A 17,612-nucleotide genomic window follows, 5' to 3' on the forward strand; every position below is an offset into this window, starting at 1 on the left:
CTCTCTGATCATAAACTGATACGGTTCACCATTCCTTTTCCAACTCCACGCCCCCGCCTCCTCAGAGAAATCACTTTCCGTAACCTTAAATCTATTGATTCCCATCATCTCTCTGACTTGATCTCCACCACTCTCCACCTGGACCCAACCCTCACCTCACCTGATGATCTCACAAACCACCTCAACTCTGCTTTGTGTACCTCCCTTAACACTCTGGCCCCCCTCAAAACAAAAACCGTCACTTTTAACACTTCGTCACCCTGGTACACACCTGCACTCCGAAAAATGAAACAAACTGGTCGCCAACTCGAACGTTTGACAAAAAAATCAGCTCTTACAGTACACCATGAAGCCTATAAATTCCACCTCACTTCCTACAAAGACGCCCTCAGTCTTGCCAAATCTGCCTACCTCTCCAGTATCCTCACCAACCCCTGTCAAAACCCTAGAACCCTCTTCTCCATATTGAATAACCTCATCAAGCCTCGGACCATCACCCTCCCTACCTCTACTCCTGATCTGTGCAACTCATTCCTTCACTTTTTCGCTGAAAAAATCAACATAATTTATCAGTCTCTATCCTCTGCAAACGACCTCCCAGTAACTACTCCAGCATCGGACATGGCCGCCCTTCCCCACCTCCCTCCTGACTTTACTCACCCTCCTCCACACTGCCTCCTCTCCCAGTTTAACTTGGTCACCACTCCTGAAATCTACAAACTCATCAGCTCCTCCAAACCTACTACATGCTCACTTGACTACCTCCCTACTCCACTCCTAAAGTCCTGCCTCCCTGTCCTTTGCCCTTACCTCACTAACCTCTTCAACTCCTCACTGTCCCTTGGATCTGTCCCCTCTGCTTTCAAAACTGCCGCTGTCACCCCAATCCTCAAGAAACCTGGTCTGGATCCCTCTTCACTCAACAACTACCGCCCAATATCCAACCTCCCCTTTCTGTCTAAAACCCTGGAACGCGTAGTTGCCTCACAACTACAAACCCATCTTCATGCCAATAATCAATATGAACTCCTCCAATCTGGTTTTCGCCCCCTCCACAGTACAGAAACTGCTCTCCTCAAAGTCCTCAATGACCTCCTCACCTCTGCTGACACTGGTTCCCTCAACATTCTTATCCTTCTCGACCTGAGTGCAGCCTTCGATACCGTGTGCCATAACACTCTGCTCACCAGACTTAAAAACCTCGGTATCGAAGGCACTGCACTCAGCTGGCTACATTCCTACCTCTGCAACAGATCCCACTTCATCTCTCTCCATAACCACACCTCTGCCACAGCCACAGTCACCCAAGGCGTTCCCCAAGGCTCCGTACTCGGCCCCCTCCTCTTCATCATCTACATCCTTCCCCTTGGTCAGATATTTCGTCATTTCAACCTGAATTACCACTGTTATGCCGATGACACCCAGATCTACCTCAGCACAAAGTCCCCCCACAATCCTCCCCTCTCCCACATCAACTCCTGTCTGTCAGCTACTAAAATCTGGATGCAACAGAACTTCCTCAAACTCAACAGCAATAAAACAGAATTCCTCATCATTGGCTCCAAATCCACACTCGGCAAAACCAACAACCCCACTCTCACCATCGACGGCACCATTGTCTCCCCATCTCCCCAGGCACGCAACCTTGGCGTGATTTTTGATTCAACCCTCTCCCTTGAGCCCCACATCCGTCAGGTCATTAAAACATCCTTCTTTCACCTCCGCAATGTTGCTAAAATCAGACCCTCACTCACACCCCCTGCTGCTGAAAGACTCATTCACGCCTTCATCTCCTCACGACTGGACTACTGCAACTCACTACTCCTTGGTACAACTTACATAAAAAGACTACAACTGGTCCAAAACACAGTCGCCCGACTCATCACCCGCTCCAAATCCTGGCACCACATCACTCCAGTTTTAAAACAACTGCACTGGCTTCCCATTTCCCACCGGATCAAATACAAAATTCTGGTTCTTACCTACAAAGCCATCCACCACCTGGCCCCATCATACCTCACTGACCTCCTCTCCTCCTACCAACCCTCACGGTCCCTCAGATCCACCTCAGTTGGTCTCCTATCCATCCCCAAGTCCAAACTCTGCAGTTTTGGGGACAGAGCTTTCTCGAGGGCAGCTCCAAGGCTCTGGAACTCCCTTCCCCTTGAGATCCGCACCTCTGAGTCCCTAACTACCTTTCAGTCTTGCCTCAAGACCCATCTCTTCACCTCTGCCTATCCATAGTCCCCCCCCCCCCCCCAATTTTTTTTTTTCTGCCCTGTAAAGTGACTTTGAGTTAGAGAAAAGCGCTATAAAAATTCAATTTATTATTATTATTATTATTATTATTATTATTATGGTTTGTTTTCCTCTGTTCTGGTTGAAAGTTCTCTCTCTCTCCATGAGCACATGGCTGGAGAGCAGATTGTGGCATGCTGGCCCTGGGCCAAGAGGAGCACACTCAAAAGAGGAGCACACTCGCTGCGCAAGCAGAGAGCTGGCGTGCATGCGCAGTATTCAGGAACGATAAGCCAGCACCCCTTGATATGTCGATTTATGAGGGGGGCGAGACGGTTACTTCCGGTCACGAAGTCCCTGATCCCGCCCTGGGATTTATCGGTGGTTCTGGACGCGCTCTCCCAGCCTCCTTTTGAACCATTACTGAGTATTGATTTACAGCGTCTTCCTTTGAAGACAGTTTTAATACTGGCTCTCACTACAGCAAAGCGAATGAGTGAATTACGGGCTTTGTCTGTACATTCTTTCTTTATACAGTTTGCAGCGGGTGGCTCGAAAGTTACGCTGAAAACTAACCCGGCATTCGTTCCTAAGTTAAGAGAAACATTAGGAGCAAACAGATCTGTAGATTTGTTGGCCAACACCTTTTTCTTCATCAGAGGAAGAGCGATTACATTGTCTTTGCCCGATGCGAACAACAATGAGACCACTCTGAGAGGAACGCAGATTACGACGTGGTGTGTAAGGCATTAATAGATCAGTCAAGTACTGAGGAGCCAGATTATGCAAAGACTTATATGTCAACATAAGGATTTTAAAATCAATACGGTACCTGACAGGTAGCCAGTGTAAAGACTCCAAGACAGGGGTAATATGGTCCCTAGCCCTGACCCCAGACAATACTCTAGCAGCCGAATTTTGAAGATATTGAAGTTTGTCAATTGAGGTTTTTGATACCCCAACTAGAAGACCATTACAGGAGTCAACACGTGAAAAAACGAAAGAGTTTATCAGCCTCTCAGCAACTGAGAAGGACAACATAGGACGTAAATGTGCTATATTTCTGAGGTGATGAAAGGATGTCTTAACCGTATTCTGCACAAAAGGCTCAAATGACAGTGTGGCATCAAATATGACACCAAGATTTTTTAATTTGCTTTGAAACTCCAAGGCAACACTATCAACACATAGAGTAAGAGACCCAGCCTTTCGCAGTTGATGAGGAGAGCCAAGGAGCATAACTTCTGTTTTAGAGCCATTTAAAGACAGAAAATTATTAGACATCCAAATCTTGAGCAATACAGTTCGAAAGATGCACAACGTCCACTTGCTGACCCGGTCTTGAATGGATAAAAATCTGCCTATCATCAGCATAAAAGTGATAGTTAAGGTCAAGAGATCTTAGTAGTTGACCAAGTGGATAAATATACATACTAAAAAGTAAGGGACCCAATACTGACCCCTGTGGGATGCCAGTATGAACAGAACCAACTTTGGACCTAAAGCCACCCATAAAAACAAATTGACATCGGTCAGTAAAGTAGGACTTGAACCAGCCAAGAACTGTCTCTGACAAACCAAATACATTTTCAAGACGATTAAGTAACAGTGCATGGTCAATAGTGTCAAAGGCTGAACTAAGATCCAAGAGAATGAGAAGAGACATGGAGCCAGAGTCGGAGGCTGTTAGTAAGTCATTAGTGACTTTAACCAACGCAGTCTCAGTGCTGTTTCATTTCCGAAACACAGATTGATGAGGCTCAAATAGATTATTTTCAATTAAGTGTTTGTTTAATTGGCCGCAACCACACCCTCCAAGATTTTAGCCAGGAATGAAAGATTTGAGATTGGGCAATAATTTGAAAGAATTTTCATATCAGAGTTTTATACTGATTGTCATAACACTTCACACATGTCTCTCGTTCTTATTCTGAAATACCTCACTTCTGTTATCAGAGAACCGGGGTTACGCAAGTAACCTGACGTTTTGTTCAGTGCAGCCTCACCAATCCTTTCATAGTAACTGACAAACACACTATGTAGATTCTTTGTCAGGGATACAAATTACTCGCATTTCATTCAATTCACCGTTTTAAAAATGCTAAATGACTCACTTGTGTGATGCACAGACATGATGCGTGAGAGTTGAGCAGCGTTCAGGCATGCGGCTCAGGGGTTCACAGGAACTGCATCAGCAGGTTCACATGTTTGAAAAGCTCTGGAAACATTGATTGATGTTTTAAATGTATTTGTCATACAGTGTCAAGTCTACCATTTCTTTGTTGCTGCAGGTCTCAGAAATGAGTAGGTCTCAATTAATTAACTTCTTTTTTTTTTTTACTGTACATTATAACTCTTAACTGAATTTAGTTTTTATACCTTTTTGTTATATATATATTGGATAAAAATATATTATTGGGTGTAAAACTAAAAATATTATTGACATTTTGGTGCAGCTGTAATATTTTTATCATCTGTCTCTATTATCAGGTCGGCATTTTAACCATCACGTCCTGCAGCGAGAGTGTATGTATTTATGTTTTACTTTCTTAAATAACCTTATCTGCATATTCAGATTCATACATCATATTCTATATCATAATCATCTCTCCAGCCTATTTAAAACCGTGGTGCTAAATGATGCCGCTCATGTCATGTTGATGATGATGATGATGATGTTGTTTGTGTGCCATAGGCTGCAGATCAGGATTCTCGTGAGCATCTGATCAAAACTCATTACATGAGCCGCGTTTCAGATCTGACTTCTCAACTGCAGATCTGTGATAGCAAAGCCGTCCACTTCCATGCTGAGGTCAGTACTCAACACACCACAGTACTCAACACTTATAACCCTGTCTCCTCTCAACTCACCACAGTACTCAACGCACCACAGTGCTCATTGCACCACAGTACTCAACGCACCCCAGTACTCAACGCACCCCAGTACTCAACGCACCCCAGTACTCAACGCACCACAGTACTCAACGTACCACAGTACTCAACACACCACAGTACTCAACACTTATAACCCTGTCTCCTCTCAACTCACCACAGTACTCAACGCACCACAGTACTCAACATACTACAGTACTCAACACGCTCAGTGCTCAACGCACCCCAGTACTCAACGCACCACAGTACTCAATGCACCACAGTACTCAACGCACCACAGTACTCAACACACCACAGTACTCAACACTTATAACCCTGTCTCCTCTCAACTCACCACAGTACTCTACACACCACAGTACTCAACGCACCACAGTACTCAACATACTACAGTACTCAACACGCTCAGTGCTCAACGCACCACAGTACTCAATGCACCACAGTATTAAACGCACCACAGTACTCAACGCACCACAGTACTCAACACACCACAGTACTCAACGCGCTAAGTACTCAACGCACCACAGTACTCAACATACTACAGTACTCAACACGCTCAGTGCTCAACGCACCCCAGTACTCAATGCACCACAGTGCTCATCGCACCACAGTACTCAACGCACCACAGTACTCAACATACTACAGTACTCAACGCACCACAGTACTCAACGCTCCCCAGTACTCAACACACCCCAGTACTCAACGCACCACAGTACTCACCACACCACAGTACTCACCACAGTACTCAACATACTACAGTACTCAACACGCTCAGTGCTCAACGCACCCCAGTACTCAATGCACCACCTTATTCAACGCACCACAGTACTCAACACGCTTAGTACTCAACGCACCACAGTACTCAACACACCACAGTGCTCAACGCGCCCCAGTACTCAACGCACCACAGTACTCAACGCACCCCAGTACTCAACACACCACAGCACTCAACGCACCACAGTGCTCAACCCACTACAGTACTCAACACGCCCCAGTACTCAACGCACTACAGTACTCAACGCACCACAGTACTCAACATACTACAGTACTCAACATGCTCAGTGCTCAGTGCACCCCAGTACTCAGTACACCCCAGTACTCAACACGCTCAGTCCTCAACACGCTCAGTCCTCAACACGCTCAGCGCTCAACGCGATCAATACTCAAAACGCTCAGTCCTCAACACGCTCAGTGCTCAACGCGATCAATACTCAAAATGCTCAGTCCTCCACACACTCAGTCCTCAACACGCTCAGTCCTCAACTCGCTCAGTCCTCAACACGCTCAGTCCTCAACACGCTCAGTGCTCAACATGCTCAGTGCTCAACACACTCAGTCCTCAACTCGCTCAGTCCTCAACACGCTCAGTCCTCAACACGCTCAGTCCTCAACACGCTCAGTGCTCAACATGCTCAGTGCTCAACACGCTCAGTCCTCAACACGCTCAGTGCTCAACACGCTCAGTACTCAACACGCTCAGTGCTCAACGCACCCCAGTACTCAATGCACCACAGTACTCAACGCACCCCAGTACTCAACGCATCACAGTACTCAAAGCTCCCCAGTATTCAACACACCACAGTACTCACCACAGTACTCAACATACTACAGTACTCAACACGCTCAGTGCTCAACGCACCCCAGTACTCAACGCGCTCAGTACTCAACGCACCACAGTACTCAACGCACCCCAGTACTCAACGCACCCCAGTACTCAACGCACCACAGTACTCAACGCTCCCCAGTACTCAACACACCCCAGTACTCAACGCACCACAGTACTCACCACAGTACTCAACATACTACAGTACTCAACACGCTCAGTGCTCAACGCACCCCAGTACTCAATGCACCACCTTATTCAACGCACCACAGTACTCAACACGCTTAGTACTCAACGCACCCCAGTACTCAACGCACCACAGTACTCAACACACCACAGTGCTCAACGCGCCCCAGTACTCAACGCACCACAGTACTCAACGCACCCCAGTACTCAACACACCACAGTACTCAACGCACCACAGTGCTCAACCCACTACAGTACTCAACGCGCCCCAGTACTCAACGCACCACAGTACTCAACATACTACAGTACTCAACATGCTCAGTGCTCAGTGCACCCCAGTACTCAGTGCACCCCAGTACTCAACACGCTCAGTCCTCAACACGCTCAGCGCTCAACGCGATCAATACTCAAAACGCTCAGTCCTCAACACGCTCAGTGCTCAACACGATCAATACTCAAAATGCTCAGTCCTCCACACACTCAGTCCTCAACTCGCTCAGTCCTCAACTCGCTCAGTCCTCAACACGCTCAGTCCTCAACACGCTCAGTCCTCAACACGCTCAGTGCTCAACACGCTCAGTGCTCAACACACTCAGTCCTCAACTCGCTCAGTCCTCAACACGCTCAGTCCTCAACACGCTCAGTGCTCAACACGCTCAGTCCTCAACAAGCTCAGTCCTCAACACACTCAGTCCTCAACACGCTCAGTCCTCAACACGCTCAGTCCTCAACACGCTCAGTCCTCAACACGCTTAGTGCTCAACACGCTTAGTGCTCAACACGCTCAGTGCTCAACACGCTCAGTCCTCAACACGCTCAGTGCTCAACACGCTCAGTCCTCAACACGCTCAGTGCTCAACACACTCAGTCCTCAACACGCTCAGCCCTCAACACGCTCAGTCCTCAACACGCTCAGCCCTCAACACGCTCAGTCCTCAACACGCTTAGCGCTCAACACGCTCAGCCCTCAACACGCTCAGTTCTCAACACGCTCAGCCCTCAACACGCTTAGCGCTCAACACGCTCAGCCCTCAACACGCTCAGTCCTCAACACGCTCAGTCCTCAACACGCTCAGTCCTCAACACGCTCAGCCCTCAACACACTCAGTGCTCAACACACTCAGTGCTCAACGCGATCAATACTCAACACGCTCAGCCCTCAACACACTCAGTGCTCAACACGCTCAGTGCTCAACACGCTCAGTCCTCAACACGCTCAGCCCTCAACACGCTCAGTCCTCAACACGCTTAGCGCTCAACACGCTCAGCCCTCAACACGCTCAGTTCTCAACACGCTCAGCGCTCAACACGCTCAGCGCTCAACACGCTCAGCCCTCAACACGCTCAGTCCTCAACACGCTCAGTCCTCAACACGCTCAGCCCTCAACACACTCAGTGCTCAACACGCTCAGTGCTCAACGCGAAAAATACTCAACACGCTCAGCCCTCAACACACTCAGTGCTCAACATGCTCAGTGCTCAACGCGATCAATACTCAAAACGCTCAGTCCTCAAAGCGATCAATACTCAAAACGCTCAGTCCTCAACACGCTCAGTGCTCAACACGCTCAGTCCTCAACACGCTCAGTGCTCAACACGCTCAGCCCTCAACACACTCAGTGCTCACAACACGCTCAGTGCTCAACGCGATCAATACTCAAAACGCTCAGTACTCCACATGCTAAGTGCTCAAAACATGATCAATACTCAATACGCTCAGGACTCAACACGCTTGTTCTGCTCATGTTGGGAACTGTTGCTCCACCAAGATCCATACAAGCACATTATTTGGCATTCCTCTGAAAAAAAAATAAACATTTAAACATCAACTTAGACATGCACAGTTGCTCTGCCATCGATCCGTGTCAGATCCGTTAATGATGGTTAAACCTGATGTGTTTTCTGTGCACAAATAATGACTGTTTCACTCCGTCTGCCATTCATCATCAAACTGATGTTCCGTCGGTTCTCTTGTTGGGCAGAAAAACAAGCAGAGTAATGATTTGAAAGTCACTTTTTGTCAACCGAAGAATTAATAAATGATAGTCGTCTCTGCATATTATGCTGCATACTACGAAATATTTGAATGAAAAGTACACATCAGCTGTAAATTCTGGACTGATATCAGCATTTCTAATAGCACTCCATTAGTCTACAGGTGAAGGTGGATGCATCAACCGCTGCTCTAGTTTAGATTGGCCTGCTGTGAATCATGAATATTTCAACCACAGAAGTTTGGCCTCTCTATCGCCATCTGTGGCTGATCCATGAAACTGCATGTCACTATCAGAGTAGCGCTCATGGTTACCTGCACGCTGACAGTAAAAACTTCTAATTAAGCTTACAGAAGTAAAAACATCCTACGAGCAAATAAGCATTATGTCTGCCACTGTGGTTTTGTCACCGGTTGGCAATAGGTGACTTACAGTGAGATCAACAAACGTCACTGTTTAGAGTGGTTACAGACAGTATCGAGTATTAAGCCTGGAATTCACCACAAAAAAACCGACAGCTCAAAATGTAAATTAATATTGTAAGCTTGCTTTAGTGAATTTGGGTAAAGAAACAAGACTGTGTTGAACAGTTCAATAGCTATATAATATCTGAACTAACATTATGTTTATTGTGAGCATGGAGCATTTTGTACGGCTGTGGAGTTTGTGAGTGTTTCAGCAGTAGTGCAGTGAGTCAGAAGCGCATACTGTCTGCTGTGTGACTGATTCTTTCACTGCATATCCAGATCCGCTGACCAGATGAACCTTAGTGGATCTTAGTTTAGTGTGAATGTTCTGGAAGTGTTTGCTTGTGCACTGAAGAGTTACGAAGCATCCAGTCATGCCACAATAAACATTTAAATAAATGATGCTTTTTTAAAGTAGAAGAATTTTACATGATAAATATAAGCGATCATTACATTTAGAGATTGACCGATATTGATTTGTTTTATAACCGATACCGATACCAATTATTTGTATGTTTATGTGCCCGATATATATTTATTTATTGTTTTATTTAACACTTTTTTAATAATGTAATTTTTGTAATTTCACTCCCTCCTTACATACAAAACAAAATACACTTCTACATCAATAAATAGTCTGAAAGAGTGCACATACTGTGTGTGTGTGTGTGTATGTGTATATATATATATATATATATATATATATATATATATATATATATATATATAAAAAATGCACTGTCACTAAAGTGTCTTTTTTTTAGGTAAACAAACAGGTAATGAATATTGCATGTAAAAATAATTCTAACAAATTAAAAAAGCATAAAACATTCTAAACCGTCTGAATAAAATAACATTACTGCTGTCATTTTTTACATCCTATTATTTATAACAACAAATGGAGAACATAAATAAATGACAGGAGGAGTCTATCAACTCCCCATAAATATAATCATGAATATAAGCATTTGTTTTAAAGTAGTTTTAAAAGGTTTATGTGTTGGTTGATAGGCTAAAGAGTGAAGGGAATGGAAAGCGCTGGAATATTCGCGGGATCAGCAAACATTGTCAGAAAAATAAACAAAACCGTGAATACATCATCGCAGTTACCGAATTTATTTCATCTGGCATGTTATCAGAATTATTAATCATGTTTTTGTTGGTCTAGATTATGAAATACCTGACTGTGTGCAGTGTGTTTACAAAGAACGTCTCTCGCGAAGATAATAATTAATTCCCACATAGTTGTAATTATTTATATGTTTTTTAGCAAAATAAAAGTAATATAGTAGATGTTAATATAATTTAAGGAGTTTTGTGTTAAAAGCTGCGTACGGTGGCCATGCTGAAACATCAACCCGGTGAGTGAACGGCACTATGAACGTGACTTCACGAGACTAATGATGAGCAGGCAACATAGAGAAAATTAATTTCAGCACTTTTATTTCAAACATGCATTCTTTTTATTTAATTCATGTAAAGTTACGTCTTTATTGAGACAGGACTTGGCGGATTACGTTACTCTGTGAGTTTGTTAGCGCCTAGTTTAAACTACATAAGCATTTATGTAACATATCATATTTGTGCTTAACTCATTTGTGCATTATTGGCTGTTATATTAAATAAAGTTCATAATTAAGGGATGCAAGTTATTTTACCTTTGAACACCGTTGTTGACTAGTCTCCCGTCAAACGCTGTGGTTTGATGGCGGTCTTGCGTCCAATTCTCAAAATGGTGAATCCAATATTACAAAACCGATACCAATAATGGGAAAATGCTTAAATAAATATCTATGAAAAAAATATCAGGAAAACTCACAAATACAATACATTGCATGTCATTGTTTTCTCTTTCAGTGCCGAGCTGTTGCCAAACGTCTCACCATTGCAGAAAAATCACGTGAGACTTTGACGGAGGAACTGAAGCTGGCTAATCAGAACATCACTCGCCTACAGGTACTAGCAGATGTGCTCGGCTAAGCCAGTCCTTCTGAAGTCTGTAGTTTTGGTGACATGTCTCTTTTGGTGTGTCGATCAGGATGAGCTCAGCACCACGAAGAGGAGCTATGAAGATCAGCTGAGCATGATGAGCGACCACCTGTGCAGCATGAACGACACGCTCAGCAAGCAGCGCGACGAGATCGACACGCTCAAGCTAGCCTCCAAGGTCAGACTCCTCACGCTTCAGATGTTTGTTACAAAGTGTTATACCATGGTCTGGGTGAATACTCGATTCTGATTGGCTGCAGGGTGTCCATTAAAAAGTGATAGAGGGCACCTAGTAAAGGAGTTCTGGTGAAACTGACTGTTTACCGTTCGAAATTAATAAATAAATGTCATGTCATAATCCCTCAGGCTCGGTGTTGTTCAGACTCGGTGTTGTTCAGACTCGGTGTTGTTCAGACTCGGTGTTGTTCAGACTCGGTGTTGTTCAGACTCGGTGATGATCAGACTCGGTGTTGATCAGACTCGGTGTTGTTCAGACTCGGTGATGATCAGACTCGGTGTTGTTCAGACTCGGTGTTGATCAGACTCGGTGATGATCAGACTCGGTGTTGTTCAGACTCGGTGATGATCAGACTTGGTGTTGATCAGACTTGGTGTTGATCAGACTTGGTGTTGATCAGACTTGGTGTTGATCAGACTTGGTGTTGATCAGACTTGGTGTTGATCAGACTCGGTGTTGTTCAGACTCGGTGATGATCAGACTCACTGACTCAATGTTGTTCAGACTCTGTGTTGTTCAGACTCGGTGTTGTTCAGACTCGGTGTTGATCAGACTCTGTGTTGATCAGACTCTGTTGTTCAGACTCGGTGTTGATCAGACTCGGTGTTGATCAGACTCGGTGTTGATCAGACTCGGTGTTGTTCAGACTCGGTGTTGTTCAGACTCGGTGTTGATCAGACTCGGTGTTGTTCAGACTCGGTGTTGTTCAGACTCGGTGTTGTTCAGACTCGGTGTTGATCAGACTCGGTGTTGATCAGACTCACTGACTCAATGTTGTTCAGACTCGGTGTTGTTCAGACTCGGTGTTGTTCAGACTCGGTGTTGTTCAGACTCGATGTTGTTCAGACTCGGTGTTGATCAGACTCGGTGTTGTTCAGACTCGGTGTTGTTCAGACTCGGTGTTGATCAGACTCGGTGTTGATCAGACTCGGTGTTGTTCAGACTCGGTGATGATCAGACTCGGTGTTGTTCAGACTCGGTGTTGTTCAGACTCGGTGTTGATCAGACTCGGTGTTGATCAGACTCGGTGTTGATCAGACTCGGTGTTGATCAGACTCGGTGTTGATCAGACTCGGTGTTGATCAGACTCGGTGTTGATCAGACTCGGTGTTGATCAGACTCGGTGTTGATCAGACTCGGTGTTGATCAGACTCGGTGTTGATCAGACTCGGTGTTGATCAGACTCGGTGTTGATCAGACTCGGTGTTGATCAGACTCGGTGTTGATCAGACTCGGTGTTGATCAGACTCACTGACTCGGTGTTGTTCAGACTCACTGACTCGGTGTTGTTCAGACTCGGTGTTGTTCAGACTCGGTGTTGTTCAGACTCGGTGTTGTTCAGACTCGGTGTTGTTCAGACTCGGTGTTGTTCAGACTCGGTGTTGTTCAGACTCGGTGTTGTTCAGACTCGGTGTTGTTCAGACTCGGTGTTGTTCAGACTCGGTGTTGATCAGACTCACTGCCTCGATGTTGGATCAGACTCGGTGTTGTTCAGACTCGGTGTTGTTCAGACTCGGTGTTGTTCAGACTCACTGCCTCGATGTTGATCAGACTCGGTGTTGTTCAGACTCGGTGTTGTTCAGACTCGGTGTTGTTCAGACTCGGTGTTGTTCAGACTCGGTGTTGTTCAGACTCGGTGTTGTTCAGACTCGGTGTTGTTCAGACTCGGTGTTGATCAGACTCACTGACTCGATGTTGATCAGACTCTGTGTTGATCAGACTCGGTGTTCAGACTCTGTGTTGTTCAGACTCTTTGTTGTTCAGACTCGGTGTTGTTCAGACTCGGTGATGATCAGACTCGGTGTTCAGACTCGGTGTTGTTCAGACTCGGTGTTGTTCAGACTCGGTGTTGTTCAGACTCGGTGTTGTTCAGACTCGGTGTTGTTCAGACTCGGTGTTGTTCAGACTCGGTGTTGTTCAGACTCGGTGTTGATCAGACTCGGTGTTGATCAGACTCACTGACTCGATGTTGATCAGACTCTGTGTTGATCAGACTCGGTGTTCAGACTCTGTGTTGTTCAGACTCTTTGTTGTTCAGACTCGGTGTTGTTCAGACTCGGTGATGATCAGACTCGGTGTTGATCAGACTCGGTGTTCAGACTCGGTGTTGTTCAGACTCGGTGTTGTTCAGACTCGGTGTTGTTCAGACTCGGTGTTGTTCAGACTCGGTGTTGTTCAGACTCGGTGTTGTTCAGACTCGGTGTTGATCAGACTCGGTGTTGATCAGACTCACTGACTCGATGTTGATCAGACTCGGTGTTGATCAGACTCGGTGTTCAGACTCTGTGTTGTTCAGACTCTTTGTTGTTCAGACTCGGTGTTGTTCAGACTCGGTGATGATCAGACTCGGTGATGATCAGACTCGGTGTTGTTCATACTCTGTGTTGTTCAGACTCGGTGTTGTTCAGACTCGGTGTTGTTCAGACTCGGTGTTGTTCAGACTCGGTGTTGTTCAGACTCTGTGTTGTTCAGACTCGGTGTTGATCAGACTCGGTGTTGTTCAGACTCGGTGATGTTCAGACTCGGTGTTGTTCAGACTCGGTGTTGTTCGGACTCGGTGTTGTTCGGACTCGGTGTTGTTCGGACTCGGTGTTGATCAGACTCACTGACTCAATGTTGTTCAGATTCGGTGTTGTTCAGACTCGGTGTTGATCAGACTCGGTGTTGATCAGACTCGGTGTTGATCAGACTCGGTGTTGATCAGACTCGGTGTTGATCAGACTCGGTGTTGATCAGACTCGGTGTTGATCAGACTCGGTGTTGATCAGACTCGGTGTTGATCAGACTCACTGACTCAATGTTGTTCAGACTCTGTGTTGATCAGACTCGCTGTTGATCAGACTCGGTGTTGTTCAGACTCAGTGATGTTCAGACTCGGTGTTGATCAGACTCGCGTTGTTCAGACTCGGTGTTGTTCAGACTCGGTGTTGTTCAGACTCGGTGTTGTTCAGACTCGGTGTTGTTCAGACTCGGTGTTGTTCAGACTCGGTGTTGTTCAGACTCGGTGTTGATCAGACTCACTGACTCAATGTTGTTCAGACTCGGTGTTGTTCAGACTCGGTGTTGATCAGACTCGGTGTTGATCAGACTCGGTGTTGTTCAGACTCGGTGTTGTTCAGACTCACTGACTCAATGTTGTTCAGAATCGGTGTTGTTCAGACTCGGTGTTGTTCAGACTCGGTGTTGATCAGACTCGGTGTTGTTCAGACTCTGTGTTGTTCAGACTCGGTGTTAGAGCCCGACCGATATATCGGCGGGCCGATATTATCGGCCGATATTAGGCATTTTCCAAACTATCGGTATCGGCATTTATAACGGCCGATAAATGAATATTTAAAAAATAAAATAAAAGCGGACGAAACACCCTGCAACCATGTTATGAGTGTTGGCGCTGCATAGTTTGTCCACCAGAGCGCACTCTACAAGGAAGACTGCTAACATCAATGAGCTTGGAAATCACAACGAACTTATTCTGCCTAAATAAAGTAATGATTACTGTATTTATAACTAGCATATCTGTAGTTCCAGTCCCTGCATTGTAAAACGTAAGTTAGGCACGCGAGGAGTGAATATTTAGACAGAGAGAAAAAGTATCAAACATAGCAGCTAGCCTGTGCATAAAAGTTAGCTTTTCTTTTACACGTGTGTGAAATCCAAGTGTGCGTTACTGTGGGGGTAATTAACACATGGTTACCGAGTCGATCGTTCCCTGGGATGCGTTTTCATGAAAATCGAATGTAAAGAGTTTTATCTCTAAAAACAGATGATCTTATAACGCTAGTATATGGGGCACAGAGTAAGTAAAAGTAAATCGCTAGTTAATACCACTAACAAGGCTCAAAATAGCCTCACACTAACACGGTAGCATAATGAGGGTCCCTACATGCCAACCGAAGCATTGAGAACTTTGTAAGTGTACAGACAGTTTAATAAGAAGATACTTTATAAAGACAATACATTACGCGTTTACAGGCATCATCTAGGAAAACAGACTCGACTAATCGAGTCACGAACGCTGTGCTAAGTGAGCTGGTGAAAAGGAATTACGTTTGTGAAATCTAACGTAGCACGGCGTTCATGACTCGACTAGTCGAGACTGTTTTCCAAGATGATGCCTGTAAACGCGTAATGTACTGTCTTTATAAAGTATCTTCTTATTAAACTGTCTGTACACTTACAAAGTTCTCAATGCTTCGGTTGGCATGTAGGGACCCTCATTATGCTACCGTGTTAGTGTGAGGCTATTTTGAGTTCATTTCATCCATAAAGCAGCTCTTTAGGAAACAGTGATGTCATCATCAGATCCGTTCAGCTCCTATCCAATAGTGTCAGTTCAGTCAAGTCAATAATATTGCTGAATATTCATAAAGAGTTCATAAAGAGTAAAATTGATCCATATGAATGGAGGGGTCATCTAAGTCTTCTGATCGCAGATTACAGATTTAATGTAGACTTGAGTTCTCGTATGAACAGTGATCTGTGCACGTCTGTGGAGCTCATCAAACATGGTCAACAGAAGTTACTTTTGTCTGATTGTACTTTTTGAAGTGGGAAAAGGTTGGGAAAAAATGGTGGGATAACTATTGCTAAAATTTCTAAAATTATGTTTCTGAACGAGTTCTTGAGTGAAATCTAATCTTTCATCTGCTGTACTCTTGCAGGGAAACTCAAAGAAGAACAAGGGCCGATAACAGACAGACTTCAGATGAACACCTGCGTTAGACACACACCAGTGACACGAGACAGGAAGAGCTGCAGTGTGTGTGTGTGAGAGAGAGAGAGAGAGAGAGAGAGAGTGTGTATGTGTGAGAAAGTGTATGTGTTAGAGAGAGAGTGTGAGTGTGTGTGTGTGTGTGTGAGAAAGTGTATGTGTTAGAGAGAGAGTGTGAGTGTGAGTGTGTGTGTGAGAAAGTGTATGTGTTAGAGAGGGAGAGAGAGAGAGTGTGTGTGTGTGTGTGTGTGTGTGTGTGTGTGTGTGTGTGTGTGTGTGTGTGTGTGAGAGAGAGAAAGTGTATGTGTTAGAGAGAGAGAGAGTGTGTGTGTGTGTGTGAGAAAGTGTACGTGTTAGAGAGAGAGCGAGAGAGAGTGTGTGTGTGTGTGTGTGTGTGTGTGTGAGAGTGTGTGTGTGAGTGACAGCATCTCTATATTTGTGTGAGTGTGTGCGTGAGAGAGAGAGAGTATGTGTGAGAAAGTGTATGTGTTAGAGAGAGTGTGTGTGTGTGTGTGTGTGTGTGTGTGTGTGTGTGAAAGTGTATGTGTTAGAGAGGGAGAGAGAGAGAGAGAGAGTGTGTGCGTGTGTGTGTGTGTGTGTGAGAGAGAGAAAGTGTATGTGTTAGAGAGAGAGAGAGAGAGTGTGTGTGAGAAAGTGTACGTGTTAGAGAGAGAGAGCGAGAGAGTGTGTGTGTGTGTGTGTGTGTGTGTGAGTGACAGCATCTCTGTATTTGTGTAAGTGTGTGCGTGCGTGCGAGTGTGTGTGTGTGAATGTGTGTGTGTGAATGTGTGTGTAATTAAAGCATACATTTTGTTTCTTCAAGCAGATGGTGTTTGTTAGAGAAATCACATATTGCCTTACACACACACAGACATCACACACACACACATCACACACACACATCCCAAGCCAGATTTGATTATGCGAGATGAGTGTGTGATTGATTATGTGATGTCATCATGATAAACTCCTCACCAATATAATGATGAAATCGTCTGGATAAAAAGGGTTTGTGTGAATAAACACACTGAATTGACACTGACTTTCTGCTCCTTTCCTCAAGAAATAAACCAGTCATGATTTTGTATGATCTAAATATATTTCTTGTCTCAACATTAGCTGTGAAGTAGAATATGATGTGAATAAATCATTAAATCGTCTGTGACAGCATGAGTGTACTGATCATCTCATATTAATCTCTTTTATTTATCTTTATATGGATCTGTTTAATAGCACAATGTACTGGATTCGACCAAAATCAAGTAAATAAAGGTATAAACTAAACCATTTTGCATTC

At 44.8% G+C, this 17,612-nt stretch overlaps 1 protein-coding gene across 1 annotated transcript in view; it reads left to right on the forward strand.

Annotated features, from left to right (window-relative positions):
- The window catches only part of ppp1r21 (protein phosphatase 1, regulatory subunit 21), a 40,744-nt gene extending 23,145 nt beyond the window's left edge, over positions 1–17,599 (forward strand). The window contains exons 18-22 of the mRNA XM_084093316.1: positions 4,729–4,764; positions 4,934–5,050; positions 11,235–11,333; positions 11,416–11,544; positions 16,266–17,599. Coding sequence (XP_083949442.1) covers positions 4,729–4,764; positions 4,934–5,050; positions 11,235–11,333; positions 11,416–11,544; positions 16,266–16,295 — 411 coding nt within the window. The 3' untranslated portion in view covers positions 16,296–17,599. The remainder of the gene's footprint in view (positions 1–4,728; positions 4,765–4,933; positions 5,051–11,234; positions 11,334–11,415; positions 11,545–16,265) is intronic.
- Positions 17,600–17,612: the final 13 nt, after the last annotated feature.

This window comes from Abramis brama (genome assembly GCF_963993115.1).
Source record: "Abramis brama genome assembly, chromosome: 19".
Classification (NCBI taxonomy): domain Eukaryota; kingdom Metazoa; phylum Chordata; class Actinopteri; order Cypriniformes; family Leuciscidae; genus Abramis; species Abramis brama.